Below are 21,119 nucleotides of genomic sequence, written 5' to 3' on the forward strand. Positions count from 1 at the left end.
ATGATATCTTGTATTAATACTACATAACATAGTGCATATACATGTGGCCATATTCTTCTCACCAATTCCGTAGCAACAAAACTTGTTTCACTTTCATGTCCACTACTCTTCAAATTGTCATATGATACTGTAACAAAGTGTTTAGTGGAGCCAGTAATCATCTAACAAGGAGAAAATAATTGCATGACAACACACTATCAATCAACACTTGTGTACCTCTATAATTTTGGTCAGGTAGTCATAATAGTGAGGCCAGTGTTGCCAGTGAAGATTATTCCAGAAAGTGGCCATCTGCACACACACACACAACAAATCACACAACACCATCAAAATTACATTGTAACTACCTGTTGAATATATACTGACACGTTAACTGCTGAATGAGATATCTGAATTTCTCCAACAACAGTAAAGGCCTACGGGACAAAATGTGTCTTTAAACACATAAAGAATTAAAAATATCTTACTTTACGAGTTTCTCCAGATGATGTCTCAACTTCAGTTTGGAAGATGGCACATGCTGTATTCACCCAGTCATCAACAAACCCACTAAACCATTCATTGCATTTTGAAAGCTTTAAGGAAGACCTAATCCTAATACCAACCAAAAATATAAACAAACACACATACAGTACACACTCACACAGACAGACAGACACACACACACACACATACTGTACATACACACATATATATTATGTACATACATGCACGTCTACATGTATGGTAGGATGCACAAAAAGTCCTTGCGATTAAGAGATAAACTTTCATGACACTACTCCAACCATATGTCATGAACTATTCATGAAATATGTTTCATGACCTTGTCATGAACTGATTAACTGACTACTAAAGTTGCATATAGCTACACAGCTGTTTGGTGTTCTGTTGCTTCTTTTCTGAAATTCATACAGACTAAGTTTACGAATTGTATTGTGACAATCTTCATGAAGTGAGGCATGTTTCATGAAACAATGAAATTCATCTTCATGATGTGAGGCACATCTTAATGAATGTTCACAAACAATAGACACACCCAGGCATGCAATGGCTTCATTTTCACAAGCCACTATAGTTCATGAACATAGAGTGGGCACGTGCTAGTTTACTTGATGAACAGTTCGTGAATTAACCAACTGTTCATAACAAGTAGCCTTCATTAGTTCATAAAAAGTTTTTTTGTGCATTCTACCTTACACATACAAACCATGTACTTACACACATACACATGTACGAACAGTACATACATACATAATTAAGTACATACATACACATCCAAAAACACACATACTGTATTGTCTCAAATTACTCTGAGAATTTATTTCTTTCACATAACTTTGCATCCCATTTCACCCCAGCTACTAAACAAAACCAGCGACTGTACGTATGAGACCAGTGTTTATATATATATGTGACTAGTATTCACGAATCAACTTCATACTGTTTTCCTATATACTTCACAGATTCGAGCTACATTAATAGAATTTATAAAATGTTCTGTACTTCACTGCTATAACACCACAGAATTGTTTAAAAGTATGCTAGATGTTCATTTGAGACTGGAATGTATTTCTAATGTAATAGTCTATACCTCTGGCAATTACACAGGACCAGGTATTTATACAATTCTGGCCGTAATCCAACACAATACGGGATACACACACAAATATACCTACATACAGACATATATACATTCAATGCATACATACATACATGTACGTACGCATGCACACATGCACAACTAGACATTACACATCTGTATATTGAGCTACAATAGTACAATGTACACAAAATGTACATACATACTTTTCAGGTAACTGCTCAGAGAGAGACAGGATTTCACCGATGGTCAGATAGAGGTGATAAGCTGCTATACTTGTGTTCTTCATATAACTAGTAGTGTACAACTGAACTACACCAGACAACTAACAATGTTTGATGATACACAAGGTAACTGGTATAGTCAGTTGTGTACCTCTGTGTCCATGACAACATAAAACAGGTTGAAGTAGTCCACTCCATACCTGAAATGTAATAAGAATATTAGCACAACACAGCCACAAGTACACATGCTAGGGATCACATAAGTTGTAACAGAAAGAATATTAGTGATATCCTTGTAAGCTAAATCAAATGTATATGCACAGTAGAGTGTACCACGATATATCATGGAAGCATTTATCACGATATTACATGCTCATTAGAAAAATCATGTTTTATCAAGAGTTCATAATATTATAGGCCCCCCCTATAATATTATGAACTATGAACTCTTGGTTATATTCATTTCATACGGACAAGTTTTGCTATGGTTTGTAGCTATTGTTATATTCATCCCACAAACAACCTCTACTATAAGCACCGCATATAGCTTCATGTTATATGTGATTTGCTGCATTTGTGACAGTATCATTTAATGGCATTTTATTTTGTAAGCTACATGTATATATCACGATATATCACAAACATGATGTGTAAAAAAGCTTTGATACAATTATCATCTCATGTTTTTATCACGATAACAACAATATATCGTTATATTGCCCAATTCTAATGAACAGTACCAATAAAATACCATTCCACCAATAAACTTTAGCCTCACTACACCAGCTACCATTCATGCAATATTTCACACCCACCCACACACACATGTACACACAAAGACATGTAGCCACGCACACACACACGCACACAAATGTACACACACACACGCACACAAACGTACACACACACACGCATGTACACACTTACTTATGGAACAAGTCAGACACTTGTCCAGTGGAGTTTCTTAGTTGGTTAGTCATGAACTCCACCACAGCAAGGAAACAGGAGATTCTTTGTACCTCATTCTGTATGAGGCAGTAACTGAACTAGTTAATGATGTACGCCACTCACGGTCGTGGATGATGATTTGTTCTCCTTCACAAACAAGTGAGAACATGCCGCCTGTAAGGTGTGAATTACAGACTGTAATAACATTACTAGCAAAATAGACAAAATATGCTAAGGAGTAGAATTTCACTCCCAGTAAGTCACTATGTGGGTAGTGTGGTCATCCTCTTGTATTTTGTGACATACATGACTTGCTGAGTGAAAACAGATTAGTTTGCATTTCCCTTTTTTGACTTCTTTGTTGTTTAGATAGAAAACTCATTAGGTTATTAAAGTTTTCAACTTTATTTGGTGAATACTCTTGGAGTTATAACAATGGAAACCAGGAACAGCAAAACAATTGGTTTGTATAACAACTATAGTATGTACATGTTCAGCTGAGTTCTCAAAAACATTTAACAACTATCATCTGGTTAGCTGAAATGCTACATATTTCTCTTCTTAAGAAAAATCCACTTTTCTTTTTAGCTGTATTTTTTTCAGGACTCAGTTCAATGTTTAATAAAACTACAGGTGTGATCATAAGGCAACAGCTTGTGGAGTCCAGGCTTGTCACATTAAGTTCACCATGAACTGGGGGATTTATCAAGGTATCGTTTTTGGCCTATATATATCCATGCTTGCAAGCAACAAGGATATTCAAACTGAAAAATGGTGACAATAAAACGGTAACATAAACAAGCACACATAAATTCTTAATGGTACAGAAACAAAAAGATGCTCTTACTCTCCATGATCAGGCAAATAGGTTGGCATGTTATATGAGTCTAGTTTCACGGTTTACCGAAGCAATTAAAATTTGTAGCACACATTTTTTACCCAATGTGCCACAATGCAAAACAGAATTAGTCAGGTTTCTGTTCAACAAGTCACATATAGTATACACACCTGACAAGCTGCTTCAATGGTACAAGTCAAGTCCTTCTGAGTCCCATCATTTTGTTGGATATATGGTACAATTCCATAAAGTGTCTTCAACAGCCTAAAATGATAGCACTAGCAGTGTACAGAATGGCAAGAAGCTTACACACACACACTAGGGCTGAGCGATACTACCGTTTGAGCGATATATCGCGATATTTCCGAAGTATCACGATCGCGATAGTGTGTTGTTAACTATCGCGATTCTAAATTATATCCGCACATGCGCGTAGTTATGGTGAAAATGGCGACTACACGTGCTAATCGAAACTGCGAAGTTAGCGAGAGTACTGTTGAATTACTGCCATTAGAAGGCTCTACGAGTGAAGTATGGAAACATTTTGGGTTTCCTGGTAGGAATGGAAAGTTTGTCGAAACGGACAAAAAGAAGCACACGGATGTTAGTTGTAAGTTGTGTAAGAAAGCATTAAAATATTGTGGAAATACATCGAATTTAAGGTATCACCTTGAACGAGACCATAAAAAAGAATTTCAAGAGTTACTAGTAGTTGAGGCTGAAAAGGTGAAGGAGAAGAGTGATGGTGGCGCTTCCTCTAGTAAACAGCCAAAAATTGCTGAAGCTCTGAAGGATGTGATACCTATTGCTCGAAACTCCAACAGATGGATTCAGTTAACCAAGAGTGTGTGCTATTTCATTGGGAAAGACATGCAGCCTTATGACACCATAAACGATCCCGGGTTTGTAAAAATGTTGCACACCTTTGAGCCAAGGTATTTTCCACCTGACAGAAAGACCATTGCCACTAACTATATGCCAAAATTGTATGAAGTAGAAAAGAAGCGTGTAATGGGTCTTGTACAGTCTATTGGTGACAGCGATCACTATGCCATTACCACTGACTTGTGGACATCTAGAGCTAATCACTCTTATTGCTGCCTTACTATTCATTACGTCTCAGCTGATTTCATACTGAGGAGTCACCTGTTGGAAACCAAAGAATTTCCTGACAGCCACACAGCTGAGAATGTGGCTGAAGAGTTAAAAGTTATTCTTAATCAATGGGAGTTTTCAATGGACAACATTGTTACAGCCACAACAGATAATTGCTCTAATATAGTCCGTGCTCTATCAATAAATAATTGGACACATATTCCTTGCCTGAGCCATATCTTGAATTTAGCAGTGGAAAAAGTTTTAGCATTGCCAGTAGTCTCTAGAACTGTTGCTCGTTGCCGTCGTCTGGTATCACACTTTCATCATTCGTCCAAGTCTAGTTACATGCTAAAAACAAAGCAGGAAGACCTGAAACATGATACTCATTGCTTAATTGGTGGTGTTGTCACTAGGTGGAATTCCACCTATTACATGATTAAAAGAGTGCTAGAGCAGCAGCAGCCTTTGTGTGCAGCACTTCTTGCTTTGAAGAAGGGTGATCTAATGCCATTGGATTCTGAATTCGCAGTCATGGAAACGTATGTAGAAATCGTGAAGCCTTTAGTTACTGTCACAGAAGGAATTGGTGCTCAGAAGTGGGTGACAATATCTTCCGTCCGACCTATATTGCATAAATTGTTGAATGTTACTTTAGTTGAACAAGACAACGACACGTCACAACAGAAAGCAATTAAATCTGCAATGCGGCTGAATTTACAGAACCGATACACTGGCAGTGTTGAAATGTTTTTGTGTATAAAGCGGCATTTTTAGATCATAGAATGAAGAGTTTGCCTTACTTGTCTGAAACAAAGAGAGATGAAGTGAAGAGTGCTATTTGTGACGAAGCTGAAGCTATCATAGAGAGCGGAGTAGACCTGTCAGATTCAGCTCATTTAGATGATGTTGCTGAGAGAGATAAGCCTCCTCCCAGTAAAAAATCAAAGAAGTCAAAAGGAGAATACAAACTCATGGAGTTCATTGGAGACATCATTGACCCTGATGACCAAGAACAGACAATAACAGCTTATCAAAAAGCTAATTCAGAAGTGAAACGATACCAAGATGCTGCCGTGACTACAGATGAAAAAGAGGAGCATCCATTGACTTGGTGGAAGTACAATGCTGTAAGGTACCCCATTCTGAGCAAGTTAGCTAAGAAGTATTTAGCCATCCCAGCTACATCAGTCCCATCCGAGAGGGCTTTCAGTATTGCAGGTCATGTCTCAAATGTGAAACGAGCTTGTCTTCTACCAGCATCTGTGAACATGCTAGTCTTCTTAGCAGAGAATCTACAGTAATAGAAACTTGTGGTTAAGGTAATGCTTATGTTCTATACCTAGTTTTATTCCATATTACACTACAGTACCTATTGGTTTGATGTACCCATTGTTTGTAAGTTTTAGTATATTGTTACTTGACACTTGACTTATTGTTACTTTGTACTACTTGACTTACTGTTTCTTGTTGGTTTTGTACCACTTTAGTCTTCTCAATGACTTATTGTTACTTTGTTGGTTTTGTAGCACTTGACTTACCATTACTTGTTGGTTTTGTACCACTTGACTTTTTGTTACTTAGTACCACTTGACTTGCTGTTTCTTGTTGGTTTTGTACCACTTTAGTCTTGACTTATTGTTACTTTGTTGGTTTAGTATCACTTGACTTACCATTACTTGTTGGTTTTGTAACACTTGTCTTGATGTACCTTGTTTTAACAGAGTTTAATATTATTATGAAGTACATAAAAGTTTGTGTGTGTGTGATTGAAGTACAGTGTGAAAGTATCGTGAAGTATTCAGTATCGTGAATAGTTGTTGCAGTATCGATCGTGATACTAAAATGGCAGTATCGCTCAGCCCTAACACACACGCACGCACGCATGCACACACACACACACAATGTACATATATGTAGTACATTTATATTCGTACAGTGAAACCTCACTTAGTGGCCACCTCATTATAGTGGCCAGGTCCAGCAAGTCCAAACGTATTTTCCATTATGTTACATTTATTTGATTTTCGTTAATAGGGCCACCTCATTATAAAGGCCAGTGACCACTGGACCAAACTGGTAAAACTAATACAATGTTCCCTCAGTAAAGAGGCCAGCTGAGCAGGCAGTCAAGGTATCACTGCAAAAGGTGCTGTTCTTAAGTGCACATTTTAACTACTGAAAGTGGTACCCATTATTCTGGCAGTATACTTCATGCTTTTCCAGTCATTATGTCTCAAGTATTGCTGGAATAATTGGTACATCGTATCCTCCTACCTTTCTCTGTGATAAACTCTACATAGTGTGTTTAGTTAGATCACTTGTATACTGATGTTACAGTTGCTGGTTTGTTGAAAACCTCAATAATAAGGCCATTTTGTTTTACGGCTGCATTAATAAGGTTTTTGGTAATAGGGCCACCTCAGTAATAGGGCCACTTATCATGGGTCCCATAGGTGGCCAGTTGCTGGTTTGTTGAAAACCTCAATAATAAGGCCATTTTGTTTTACGGCTGCATTAATAAGGTTTTCGGTAATAGGGCCACCTCAGTAATAGGGCCACTTATCATGGGTCCCATAGGTGGCCCTATTAATGAGGTTTCACTGTATATAAAATATACAAGTACACAAAAATATGGAATTTTCAACTAGAGTAGGGACCATAACACATCGATAAAAAGTACCGAAACAAGTTGGAGTAGTGTACGATATTAAATCACAGTAAAACAATAATCCATACTGTGCATTTCCATTATGATATCTTGAGCACAGAAGGGATATAACACTTCTTATTGTTTACTGTGATTTAATATCGTGCACCACTCCAACTTGTTTCAGTACTTTTTATCGATGTGATATGGTCTCTACTCTAGTTGAAAATTCCATTTTTTTGTGTACTTGTTTGCTAACTTTTTTGTAAATGATTATTATGACTGGTGAACCCACGCATACCACATCTGAAATGGTGCCGTGTGCCCCAGCTATATCAATTATCATCTGAAAAGTAGAGTATCCATTGTCAGCTATGTTCAACCCGTTACACAGCATTTCAAACCAAGAAATGTTTGAAAAGCACTTTTGCAAACTACGGACAATTTCCATTATGAAGGGAAGCCATCGCGTGCTACTGCCAAATTGACACTTTTTGCTGTCAGCAAAGATGAATGGGACACAAAGGAGGACACTGGTAAGTCCATAAAGAATGCATTGTACATACTGCAGAATGCCAAAAGGCACCTCTTGGGCTGAAGCAACATTGAACAGTGAAAAAATCAAGCCCGTAGCCTTAGCCATTGTCGAGTTACGCTTGTCTGTAGGTATCAGTCAGTTACTCAGTCAGTTACTCAGTCAGTAGAAAATTCTGTCAAATCATTATTTTTAAAAATTAGGTAGCAACTTGTTGAAAGCATTTCGGGTTGATCTGAAGGCTTGTTTGGGCTTAGTTTTACCTAACCAATACTGTCTCATCATTTTCAGGGAAACTTTCGGCTGGTTTTTGGATGACATTATTTCATGGACCACGCCTACTCCTTTGTGGTCCCTACTTATGTATCCTACAACATGGTTGGTATCTACACATTACACTATCAACTTCACATACTCCAGTAGTATAGCCAGTAGGTTAATGCCACGTTGAGAAGTGAAGTGTACAAACTCATGATGTTTGTTCAACACTGAAAGTATTCTTCTTTCCAGGGTATTGAGAGAGATATAAACGGAAGTGACCTGAAAAAATCCATTCAAGACTAACACAAGAATACAAAAGACATGCAGTGCATAATCACATCATTGTCTAATAGAATGTCTATTAAATGTGTTATACCCACCTACTGAAAAGTGTAATGTTTTATAAGTACAACTACATGTATCTACTCCCTCTTAAGTGCTTCACATAGTTTAGTGGCACCCAACTATATGTTCCTCTAAGAAAAGTGTAAATATGGAAAACTAACGAACTTAATAAACAATGGGATCCCATTTTCTGGATGTAATGTGATATATCCCAATAGGTATATGGTATATAAGAGAATCTACACACTTCCTTACCCAATCAGGTAGAGTATCACCATTTGGTGGTAACTTCAGTTGATGAGTATTGACTGCCTTGACTAGACCACCATATGCTGTGATCAATAGCTTTACTTTGTTGTCAAACTTCTGCATCAGTGATAGCAAACTAAACAAAAAAAAAGCAAGATGGTATAACATCAGTACATGATATACTTATGCAAGTACAGTACCATCAAGGTATTATATAAAGACTGTCTATATGATAATTCACTGGTTGACTTTGTTTGCACAACATAAGTTCTGCATAATAAAATGTTCGCTAATTGGTATGGGTAGGGCCAAAGGGACATCCAAAGATAGACTGGTAGTGTACAATATGTACATACTTCAAGGTACACCAAGTACTGTGTTACATACAACACTCAACTCACATCGACACTTGTTGTAGTGTAGTGATCCCATTGAGTGCAGCATGTTGTGTTAACAACTTGTAGCCCAGAGGAGTGATCTTGCCATCCCATTTAGCCAGGTAACTGCCACTCTATATAACATGAACAATGTCATTGTATAACAAATGTATTGTGACAGACAGCACAGGTATGTATGTGTGCATGCTCTGACCTATAATACAGGTAGAGATTCTGACTATGAAGAACAGAGTAAACATTGGAAATGTGTATATATGTATTCTTTTAACATGTCTACACAAATACAGACAGAACATGTTAGTTACTAGTACAGTACACACATACCAAGTGAGCTTCAAAGTCAAGGACAGCTGCAGCCAGTTTAGTGTGCTCTGGTAACACCTTACGTTCCTTCAGTTGAGGCTATAGTTATGTATGTGAGAAAGATCATTACACATGCACGCACGCACACACACGCGCGTGCACACACTACACGCACTCACACAAACACACACGCATGTACAGTACATACGCACGCACGCACCAAACGCACGTATGCACACACACACTATATGCATGTACGCACACACACGCACGTGCCACACGCATGCATGCAATAACACACACATGTATGCACACATATACGCACGCACGCACACCTTTCCATTCAATATATTCACAGACACTTGCAGTTCACCATATTGCTTCTTTCCATTACGACTATAAAGCGGCAGTGACCTTTCAGTAGCCTTTGATGTGACCTTCTACATAAGTACACACAACACAAACTACTGCAATTCTGTAATTTAATGAATACCTTTTAGCTCAGTTATATTCCAATACATCCTGATATACATACAGCCAATAGTATGTTTGTTTATATCAAGAATACAAGTGGTATAGTATACATTTAGCTGGCCTGACATTATAGGACTAATTGTGTACCCAAAGTAAGTGTGTATGTGGTTAACTTTTTATCACACAACAGTTTGCTAGTACTACAGAACTTAAAGAGTGTATGAACATGTGAGTATGGACCAACCAAACATGTGACTAAATGTCTTTCAAGTGTCCACACCAAAATGCTATGATATACATTCACTACATACTGATAGTGGCAGGAATGCTCTCCCCATGTAATCATCACCTTCACCATCATCAATGACTGACCTGCAGTGACACAGTATGATGTTGTGAATGCGTGTGCACATTGTGTGTGTGTGTGTGTGTGTGTGTGTGTGTGTGTGTGTGTGTGTGTGTGTGTGTGTGTGTGTGTGTGTGTGTGTGTGTGTGTGTGTGTGCGTGTGTGTATATGTTGTTTACCAGCCAAGCTTCAAATCCTTTAGTCTCACATCACAACCACAATTGTCCCTGTAAGGAATTGACAAGGTACGTATTTAAAGTATGACATATGTACATAAGTGCATAAGTAAAGACTTTGCTTCATGGGTTGTGTGTGTGTGTGTGTGTGTGTGTGTGTGTGTGTGTGTTAATTGTCTAATGTTGCATGTTTTGACAATTTCCTACTATCTAGTATGATCACGCCTACCCAGCAAAGCAGCACTTGGATGCCCGTGCACTACACAGATGCTGTTGACCAGAGGAGGTATGACAAACATTCAGTGCTATCAAAAAGAATTCATGTTAATTGCATATTTTGACCTCTAAACTGATGCTTAATCTGGCTTTACAGGATTATGGAGACCTTAAATACAATTTTTACAACTTCCATTGTTGTTGTTTACCCTCCATTTTGTGTGATAAGATTTTTATCACATGACAACGTCTCTAATCCCCTTATATCAAACTATTGGGGTTCACCATGTCAATAAATTATACATAAGTAAAGCATTTGATTAGCACTTAGTTTTCAATGAAACCCTCTTAAAGTTGCTCTAGATATATAAATCCTATGAGCTCACGTGAGTGTATCACACCTCCTCTGGAGCAGAACTAGTAACCTGCAGGAGGCTGTACCACCAGATGGGACTTTGGGTGCCCATACCTTCAACTGTGAGACAGACATACGACACACAAACTTACCACACTTCAAACACTAGTAGATCTGATGTGGAGTCATTGACGTGTCTAAAAACACAGGAAAACATTAATAATTAAACCAGGAACATGCTAGTACCAACACCCTTATCACTTAATAAACCCTAGCTTGGTGTGAGTCCACTCTATGAAATACATTAGGTTTCTTAGTAATATAAAAGTAAACTCAAACACTAATAGAAAACAAATTATACATGGCTGCCCATGACACAAACACTGACGCACACTCACAGTTCAAATTGCTCATTCCAGGCAGGGTTGATGGTATCATTGATGACTTTACTCTGCTCACTCTCCAGTTCTAGTCCATTCAGTTGGAATATCTCCACCAGATTGTGTCTGGCTGAGGACACTATGTCTTTTTGATCCTTCTTGATCAGTCCTACTATACAGTATGGGTTACTGGTACCTGTGGAAGTGTACAATGTATCATGGAGTAGCAGGATTCATTATTGGGTGAAACACACACATGGTACAATCATATAGATGATGTGATACAATAGATACAGAACAGTTGTATGTATATCTACAAGGAAAAATTACAATTATCCTCGTATACTTTAGAAAGCCATACACGTGAACCAAACTACGGACTGTACTATCCTATTGTCTACAAAATGCACATTAAATGCTATTACACAATAAGCACATACCATCTCTGCCACGCACTAGTAGATTATTTCCTCTCATTACTATAACAATACAAACACCACAAATACATGTACAACAGAAGCCACACATACATACATGCATACCATAACTTGTACATATTGTACTTTACGTGGGAGGATCAAAGCAATACTGCATACTGTATTGCCCATACAGTACTAATTAGTAGGGTTGAGCGACATTATCATTATAGCGATATATCGCGATATTTTGAAACTATCAATATCGCGATATTTTGTTATTAATTATCGTGATACCACACCTGTACATTATTGTCATTAAAACCCATTTGTGGGACATTGGAAACAGTGGAAATTGAAAACTGAAACTGAAAAACTGAAACTGAAAAACTAAAATTGGTCAAAACTTCATATTAACAGGTACCTCTTAACAAAGACCATCTCTGTAATGAGACCACCTGTATAATAAGACCGCCTCTAATAAGACCACCTCATTATAGTAGTCATGTCAAGTAGGTCCAACAAAAAGGCCATTTGGTGTACTCATAATGTAATAAAGTATCAATCAATCAGACAGTACTTAAAACGACAGCTGCAGGGTTGTACATAAGGATATACTATCTTACCATACCAAGACCTAAAGTCCATGGTCATGTCACAATGAAAATGGGGTAATTGCATGCACAATTACTCTGCTGATACTGGATTTCTCATGAATTGTGCATTATTTAAGAGTTGCGTAGTTAAATTAATGATCTTGGACTTTGTGTCTTGGTAATAGTTGGACACTCGTGATAGGTGTCTTCGAGGATTTAAAAAAACCTGTCAATATTTACCTGCGCCTCGGTAATTACTGATGTCACTTCAGGTTTTTAAGTCTTTGAGGATGCTTATTACGTGTGCCTAACAATTATTAAGACACAAAGTCAAGAATCATTAATGTTGATTTTGTAACTATGCAACTCCTAAATCATGCACAATAATATTCATGAGAAATCCATTATCAAATTCAATTATGCATGCAATTGCTCCATTTTCATTTGTAAAATGACCATGGACTTTAGGTCTTGGCATGATAAGATATATCCTTTTGTACAACCCTGCAGCTGTCATTTCAACTTTAAGTACTGTCTGATTGATTGATACTTTATTACATTATGAGTACACCTTAGCTATATTTTTGGACCTACTTGACCTAACTAATATAATGAGGTAGTCTTATTTTAGAGGCGGTCTTATTATAGAGGTGGTCTTGTTATAGAGGTGGTCTTTGTTAAGAGGTACCTGTTAATATGAAGTTTTGACCAATTTTAGTTTTTCCGTTTCAGTTTTTCAGTTTCAGTTTTCAATTTCCACTGTTTCCAATGTCCCCCCATTTGTGTAGTACTAGGCTAAGAATCCTTGTAAGTCATAACCTGGCTACCCCCTGCAGAGAGGTGTGAACACCATAACATAACCTCAAAGCATGTGTTACAATAACTGTTGCTGTAAACAAAGGTGATAGTGGCTAGTTTGATGCTACCTTTAAAGACTTCCTGCAGGAATACTGAACAATACACTATGTAACACCAGCTATGATTGACTTACTTGTAAGTATCATGAACTATTCAGTATCGTGAATAGTGGCTTTAGTATTGATCATGATATGGCAGTATCGCTCAACCCTACTAATTAGCTGCATAACTGTATTGTATGAGTTATATAGTCAGTTGTGCTTAATTGGGCAAATACAGTACAGTTATGCAGAGAATATATTTAAGGAATGTTACAAAAAAACCACCACATATGCACGACTCTGTAAATCGCTATATTGTAATTTGTGTGGGAGGATCAAAGTGCCACCGTGTGCTGTATTTTCCATGTTGTTTTTGTAGCATTCCTTACACAACTGCGCTGCATAACTGTACTGTATTTGCCCATGTACTGTATGACTCCATACAGTACAGTTATGCAGCTAATCAATACAATCCCACTCAGACAGCACGATTGATCACATGCATGATGTAAATCACTAAAACTAGCCAGACTGATCCTAACAATTTGTTCTACGACTAGAAATGTAGATTTCATGAACACTCACTGATAGTCTGACACAGAAAATTGAAGCAACAACCCCACACAGACAGCACGATGCATCCCGTGTGTGACACTGTCAAACACTAAAACTAGCCAAACTAATTATACCAAATCGTTCTATGACTACAAATAGACTATATGACAACCTACTGATAGTCTGATCACTGAAAATTGAAGTGATTCGGGTACCCAAGAAAAATGCTCCGAGCAAGACGACCAGGAAGTACAATAAAACACTTAAAGCACTGCCCATTGTTGTGTGTATGAATAATACAGCACGGGTGGGGTGTCGACAGGCTAGTACAGCATGAAGCAAAGTCAAGTGCTGTATTTTCCTTGAGAGATCCCACCCCTGAGGGCTGTATTACCATACCTGTAGATATACATGATGCATACTCACACATATTAAAGCCTCAAAATGTTTTTCTACCAATAAGGAAGATTGTGCTAAACACTTTCCTGAAAACATATGCAAAAACGAAACGCATACTTCATAAAGAATCCGCAGTTCTATAAAGTCACATTATTGCAAACCACTTTGCTTTTCTTTTAGTAATCTTCATGTGCAACAGAATTAATTTCTATTATTACGTATGCAAAATATATACCATGCTGCAAGCATGCACACAAGCACAGGTCATGTGCTTTACTTACATTTTAACTGGACATTATTGGCCAGTGTTGCCTACATAAGACCATTATAACAACATGTAGTTTAGCAATGAGCTAGTCACCTGAGCATCTGCAGTTAGTGAATCCTTCACTTTTTGGTGTTCTGTTTTGCTGTATCCAAACATCTATATGTGTGAAATGCAACACATGTAAAATTCACAATTTTAGGAAACCCTTTCAAGATCCTTGCAGCAAGGCATAGGATCTTGTCAAAAATTCTTTAGAACTAAACTGTCAGTAAACCAATTAACTACAGAAATGTGAAACCATCCAACAATTCTGTAGCAGCTGTGCTATTTTGTAATAAGACATTATAATACTGATTGTGGGAATGAGTTTACTGTGCTAACAAGATTAACAAAGAATGTAGAAAATGAATTAGTTTCACCAGATATATCCTTGTGCAATGCTCAAGTCATCTCAAGCATACACTTTGATTGTGGGATTTAGTTAGTTGACAGGGTGGATTGCTGCTGTGCAGTGGTGTTTGCCTCAAGTTTGATGTGTGGCTTCTGAATAAAGTGTTGGAAGTGTCTACAGCACAGAAAGACAAAAGGAAAAGATGAAGGGTATTCCCCCTGTACCTTACAGTCAGCCTTTAGTTATACTACACAGGTGGCCACATTTCACTTCAAGGTACCCACAGCATTTGCAGGCCCTTTCCAAAAAATATATTCTTCGGAACACCAAAAGGCACATGCAAAGTAAAGGAAGAGTCAGCTACTTATATAGCAGTGCTTTATATTATTGATTGTGGGTTTGAGTTATTCATCACAAATGTGGGGTGCTCTCACACCCATGACACATGCAACATGTTCCACATGTCATGTAAGGATAAATAAGATCCTCCACACCTGCAGCTATACAGCCTGTTGACATTGTACCCATGACTGAAGTAGGGATTAAATGTCCACTAGTATATACTACAGGACTCCTTGCCTGCTTTGAACACTCTAATGCAAACATCCCAAATTCCCTGCCCACTATAACAAAGAGTAGACAGGGTCTCCGAGAGGAAGAGTAGCCAGCCAGTACTTGCCTCTTGGTAGACTGCTCCGCAACAACTTTAATATATGCTATCGGAGCTGGAATCACCACAGCTACTGGTACCAGACTTCCTACAATTGTTTCTTGTTAAATTATTATCATTCCAATTGTCAGACTGGAAAAGCCCAGCATTGTTATTTATTGTGAGTCACTACCTCCTCAAGTCAGGGTTGTATCTGCTGCCTTCCTTGGATATGGTAGCCGTCTCTCGGGCTCCCTCTCCAGAATCAAACCCTAATTCTCCGTTTGTGGATGACCTCTATTGTTTCATTGCTTTTTATTTGTTAAATGTCATTCCTAACACTTGTTTGTTCACTATTTTGCATAATTTATCACTGGTGATACACCAAAGGAAAGGATAGCACTGACCAGACACATTATAAATATTAAATGAAGTAACATGCGATGTGATATGGTAAGCTGTCCACAAAATGAAGTCAATGTGGTGATACTCAGTAACAAAGACATCATCATGAAAAAGACTGTTGTCAAAATGGATGTCAAGAACATATACTGTATGTAGTGAGGTCAGTGGAAGGTAAAGTACAACTATCAATTGTGATACACTTAACAAATTTGGTAAAGGTGCTAGTAAATATTCCATGCAGCAAAGTGGAACACCTTGATGATCATGTCACTTTGATTGGTCTCAAGGTGCCCACAATGAACTACATTTTATAGTTGTAACATGGGCAAATGACGAATGCCCATGTTACAGCTAATATGTAACACAAGCCTTAATACCAATACAAGTGGAATCACTGGATTCGTTATAATATATGCATGCCTGAAAGATTCAATTATGGTTAGGCAGCAAGGAACGTTGTAGCTATGATAGTTATAATAAACGGACGAGTCCTACGGATATCGCGGAAAGTCGAGTAGGGCAAATTTCGGGGAAGTTACAAGTGTTTTAATGTTTTTGCATTGTTTAAAGACTAATCACAATGTATACTAAAGACCTAAAGGGGTAAGCTTTGTTATAGAGTGGTTAACTCGTGTTGTCCATAACGTGGGCGCTGAAACGTTTGGTAATGCACTGTAAGACTAGTTCTCACCTTTAAGTAACATTTTCTAACTTGTAGAATGGCAAGGATACCAAAATGCCTTCATTTGACTGCTGATTCTGGCAACACTTCAATTTGTGGTAATCATCACGTGAGCATTGATTTATTCCCACAATCGATTTTGGTCTGAGCTTGTATAAAACAAACAGAGGGTGGTACCACTACCTCATACACATCAAAGCCATACTTGCTTGGATGAAAGTGGCTTGCTCTTTTAGAAGTGCAACCACTTTCCCGGGATACATTTCAATGTACACCGGTGTACATTTAGATGTCTCCCTGTGTTGAGGTATACATGGCAAATCTATCCTCTGGAATTCCTTTGATCTGAGGTGTGAAAGTGTTACATACATAGTTAAACCCTCAAGTCACTGAAGTGGCTCAAACAATTTCTCAATACAGCAACACATAACTTACAAACTTTTCTAATCATGGTCAGAGCTGAGTCACTACTAGGCCAGGATTTTTTATTATAAAGAATCAGAATTTATTGTCAACTACCACACTTCAAAATACTCAGTATCGAAACACCATAACACAAGTACTAATCATATCAAACCAAAAATTCCTGGCATCACCCTCCACCCTTAGTCGCAGCCTGCCAATTGATTCTATTGTATGCTTTCAACACAAGGAGATTGATGAGTTGTTGCCAGTGCCTGAGGCATCACAGCAGTGTATAGAACAGTTTGAAAACACAACCTGAGTGGATTACAATAGCGACAACGTCAAAGTTGCTGCTTATGGTGCCACACAAGTATGAAGACCAGGCACAGTTACAAATATAGACAACACCATTACAGATAGCTCCAGCCATTCCACAAGGAAGCTTACACATTTAGATTTTGGGTAAAGACTGTCTACAATTTAGCAGAAGATGAAACAGGTTAAAACAATCTAGAAAACAAATGAGCGCTACATAAGAAGAGTCTGTGATATCTCTAGACTTGTTTATTCGCCATAACAAACATATATACAATGTTAGACTATATCTCCCATAATCAGTTTCTTTTAGGTATGTTTATACAATATATGGAGTGGCTAAACTTGTGTTGACTTGGGTGACTGGTCACTTGCTGCTATTAGCTTGCAATATGCTTGGAGGAGCATAACAAATCAATGAATGAAAGTGAGGTTTGTAATGCTTGAGGTCTTTCTGCTAGCAGGTCTCTAATCATTTGGAAGGCGGTCTCTTTAGTGGATTTCTTTCACTATCTTCCAAAGATCAAATCATATTCATTATTATCTAGGAACTATATAATCCCTGGATGACTGCTAAGAATCTTCCAGGCATAGTCTGGTCCAGCAAATAAAATATAATACACTTATCACACACACACAACACACAAAGTACAAGATAGACTATTTCACTTCAAGGCTCCCACAGGATTAGTGCAGGACCTTTCCAAAAAATGTATTTCTAACGGTATACGAAAAGGCACGTCTAACTTTGCAACTGCAGGCAATTTTGATTTATAGTGGAGCTTCACACAACTGATTGTGGGTTTTAATTTTACATCATACACAGTATAGAAACTTCTGAAGAAAGGGATGCAAGGTTTGTTTTTTGGATGTCTTAATTCAAGATTTTATCATGGTCACCATTCCATGCCTGACAGTTCTGATAGCGAAAGGGACAGGTATAGATGGGGTTTTAGTAATAAGGATTCAATGCAGACCACCCCACCAAACTAAGAAGGTGTTAAATCTGGGCAATCAACAGCGGTCAGATTTAGGAGAGGACACAAAGGTATGTGGGCTACTTTATGGACTCATTTTTCATTGGGTATAGCGAAGTTGGATACTCTCCCTAACACATTATAAACCCTTGGTACCATGAAGGTAAAAATTTTGCGTGAAAAAAATTGTAACTAGACAAGATTTACACTACTAGTACCTGAGCAACATATGCATCCAGTTCACCGTCTTGTTTTCCTGGAGCCATTGTAACTCTGAGAGCTGTTTTGTAAACTGCTGCTAACTACAACAAATACCAATCAACACTTGTACTACATCACTGATATATTGTACCTCTTCTGCTGTTGGTCTAGTATTACCAAATGGATACAATGACTCTTTGTTTCTCCCTAAAGACTGAGCCCTCTTCCAACCATCTGGTGATGTTGACCTCATAGGAAGTAGTGTGTCACAAAGAACCTCCTTAACACTACCCACGGCTGGCTATGATGGGGAGATGAACAGTATTAATTGGTGACCTAATAACTGTGTGTAGCTGTAGGGTAGTAGTTGACAAGGGCTCAAGAATATGTTCACAATGGAACAAGTATCCCATACCGGTTTATACAGCAGACATTGGTAGCAGCTGCCAATACTAAGAATTCTGTTCAGTAATGTACACTAACAGAACACCAGGAAACACTTCTCATCAATTATGCTTCCTTAATGGACTAAACAAAATATGACTAGTCAAAGAAAATCTTTCTGAGTATGTGTGGCCACAGAGAGCAACTTTACCAGCAACAGTTGACATGTATAGAACAACTATTGAGAAGTTGGTCGACTACAGCAGTGGAACCCCTCTCCCAATTTCTTTTTAGTCCTGACAAGTCCAACTCCAAACCAGAAGTGCATCAAATGGACAAGGTACATGCAACTTTGTACACTACTAACATTACGGGCAAAATTCAAACATGGCGTCTTACAGTATTGTTAGTGATGTATATCATTAGTTACATCATTCTTACACACAATAGGGGCTACTACTCCATTGTTTTGTGTGTAGGCAGCAACGCTGCTTTGATAGGAAGGCTGTCAAGCTGAAGGGAATAGTCCACTGAAGTACATTAATTTATTGTCACTAGCGAATTTCAAATGTAAAAAGGCTTTTCTGCCATGCCCAGGGGGGTAGGACATGCTGTAACAATGCATATGGTTTAGTATAATTTAATTGAATTCCAATGATAATTACATGATCAAAAAACTAATGTACCAGCTACTTGCATCATTGTAGATGCCAAAGTCAATTGCATTTACTACTAACAAGTAAGAATACAGTGAACAAAATAACACAGGTACCTGAAATTAAGATCAACATTTACTCTAAATAATGTGCTATTGCAAAATTCACCATAATATCGCTGGGGCTCACCGGGGCTCACCGGGGCTCACTGGGGTTCAGTAGATAAAACGATTTCTACACTAGTGAACTTCCATTTCCGAAAATAAACATAGCACTAAAATTCATGGTTTAGTAGAACTAAACCCTATGGCAAAATGTACAGCAGGGGTATGTTACGCATTATCGTGACGTCAAGGCCTACCCCCCTGTGACATGCCTGTGCTACCTTTTTCACATTGTGCCATTCAATACACTTTGTCGTTCCATTAACATGATGTACTCAAGCATATTCCTTGTATAATGTCCTAATAAGGAACAGCCACGTTTGAATTTTGCTGTTTATGGAGTTAGGTATGTTCCCTTGTCCATCTTGTACAAACATAAGAGCTCGAGGATACCTCTATATTACAGCAAAAGTGGGGTAAAAATTCTGGATATCAAAGAGTTAGCTAATCAGAGAAGCTCCACTATATAAGGCTGTATGAAGAGAGATCTAACACTTACAATTCAGTAATTGAAGAGAAGTTCTACTTACTGGCTTGAACAAAGAATTGATATAGAACAACTGTTGATGTATATTATCAACAGAATAATTACTGTACTGCTTCCCTCACTCACTTGTTTATTGGCAACATTTTCTAATACATCAAGTGCAGCCTGTTTGGTCAGTTGATAAGTGTCCTCCAAACTTTCCTTCAGAATATCCTTATCATCATCGCTAATAATAGGGTGAGGGACTGAGGGTGAAATCTCGCCAAATGTAATGTAATGTAGTGGTTTATGAACAAAGGATGCATTACAACCAGAGACTAACATATTTGGCCTTATCAAATCCTAACACACAACAATCCTTATAAGAAAATTTTTCCTGGTAGTAAGGCCTTGTTGTTGTTGCTATGTTGCAATGACTGTACTGGATGTGGCCACTATAACAAGGTGGGTACTATAACACTATAACAAGGTGGCTGCTATAGCTACCATAACAAGTTGGCTACTACAATAAGGTGGCCACGTCCCTTAGTTTAGTGATAAGATCCTCAGATTGTAACAAGCGAAAATATAAGACTACGTCATAACACTTCTACAACACAATGATGAACATGAAATCGCTACACTTGTAATTGCTAAATATCCCTTGTTTGCTTACAGCATTTTGTAGAGTGTACCATTTTTAAAGCCTCCTAATCCAGTACCTAGAATGTTTAATAAACTCCCCCGGATAATTGGGTAGTGTTAACCAAAGAAATGTGATGAGTTTTCAAATAGTAGTCACTCGTATCTAGGAATCACAGGCGCACATATACAAACCAATCAATGTCTAAAGCTGCTTTGACGTCTACCAATGATCATATGCAATGATTGAATCAGT

At 37.9% G+C, this 21,119-nt stretch overlaps 2 protein-coding genes across 2 annotated transcripts in view; one reads left to right on the forward strand and one right to left on the reverse strand.

The window, feature by feature from the left end:
* Positions 1–21,119, reverse strand: part of LOC136250818 (BAI1-associated protein 3-like) — a 40,745-nt gene that overhangs the window by 18,979 nt on the left and 647 nt on the right. Inside the window, exons 2-25 of the mRNA XM_066043125.1 lie at positions 20,369–20,468; positions 18,703–18,852; positions 18,569–18,652; positions 14,620–14,682; positions 14,540–14,570; positions 11,834–11,872; positions 11,412–11,589; positions 11,166–11,210; positions 10,446–10,493; positions 10,232–10,292; positions 9,782–9,886; positions 9,468–9,545; positions 9,147–9,256; positions 8,752–8,881; positions 8,306–8,430; positions 3,781–3,874; positions 2,896–2,946; positions 2,752–2,849; positions 1,976–2,024; positions 1,807–1,925; positions 468–594; positions 348–416; positions 217–291; positions 63–161 (exon numbers count right to left, since the gene is read on the reverse strand). Of these exons, the coding sequence (XP_065899197.1) occupies positions 63–161; positions 217–291; positions 348–416; positions 468–594; positions 1,807–1,925; positions 1,976–2,024; positions 2,752–2,849; positions 2,896–2,946; positions 3,781–3,874; positions 8,306–8,430; positions 8,752–8,881; positions 9,147–9,256; positions 9,468–9,545; positions 9,782–9,886; positions 10,232–10,292; positions 10,446–10,493; positions 11,166–11,210; positions 11,412–11,589; positions 11,834–11,872; positions 14,540–14,570; positions 14,620–14,682; positions 18,569–18,652; positions 18,703–18,852; positions 20,369–20,468 (2,128 nt within the window). The remainder of the gene's footprint in view (positions 1–62; positions 162–216; positions 292–347; positions 417–467; positions 595–1,806; positions 1,926–1,975; positions 2,025–2,751; positions 2,850–2,895; positions 2,947–3,780; positions 3,875–8,305; positions 8,431–8,751; positions 8,882–9,146; positions 9,257–9,467; positions 9,546–9,781; positions 9,887–10,231; positions 10,293–10,445; positions 10,494–11,165; positions 11,211–11,411; positions 11,590–11,833; positions 11,873–14,539; positions 14,571–14,619; positions 14,683–18,568; positions 18,653–18,702; positions 18,853–20,368; positions 20,469–21,119) is intronic.
* Positions 4,299–6,090, forward strand: LOC136250820 (E3 SUMO-protein ligase ZBED1-like). The gene has a single exon (XM_066043132.1). It carries the CDS (start codon positions 5,491–5,493, stop codon positions 6,007–6,009), a length of 519 nt encoding a protein of 172 aa, XP_065899204.1. The 5' UTR covers positions 4,299–5,490; the 3' UTR covers positions 6,010–6,090.

The sequence above is a fragment of the Dysidea avara genome, chromosome 3 (genome assembly GCF_963678975.1).
Source record: "Dysidea avara chromosome 3, odDysAvar1.4, whole genome shotgun sequence".
Taxonomy (NCBI): domain Eukaryota; kingdom Metazoa; phylum Porifera; class Demospongiae; order Dictyoceratida; family Dysideidae; genus Dysidea; species Dysidea avara.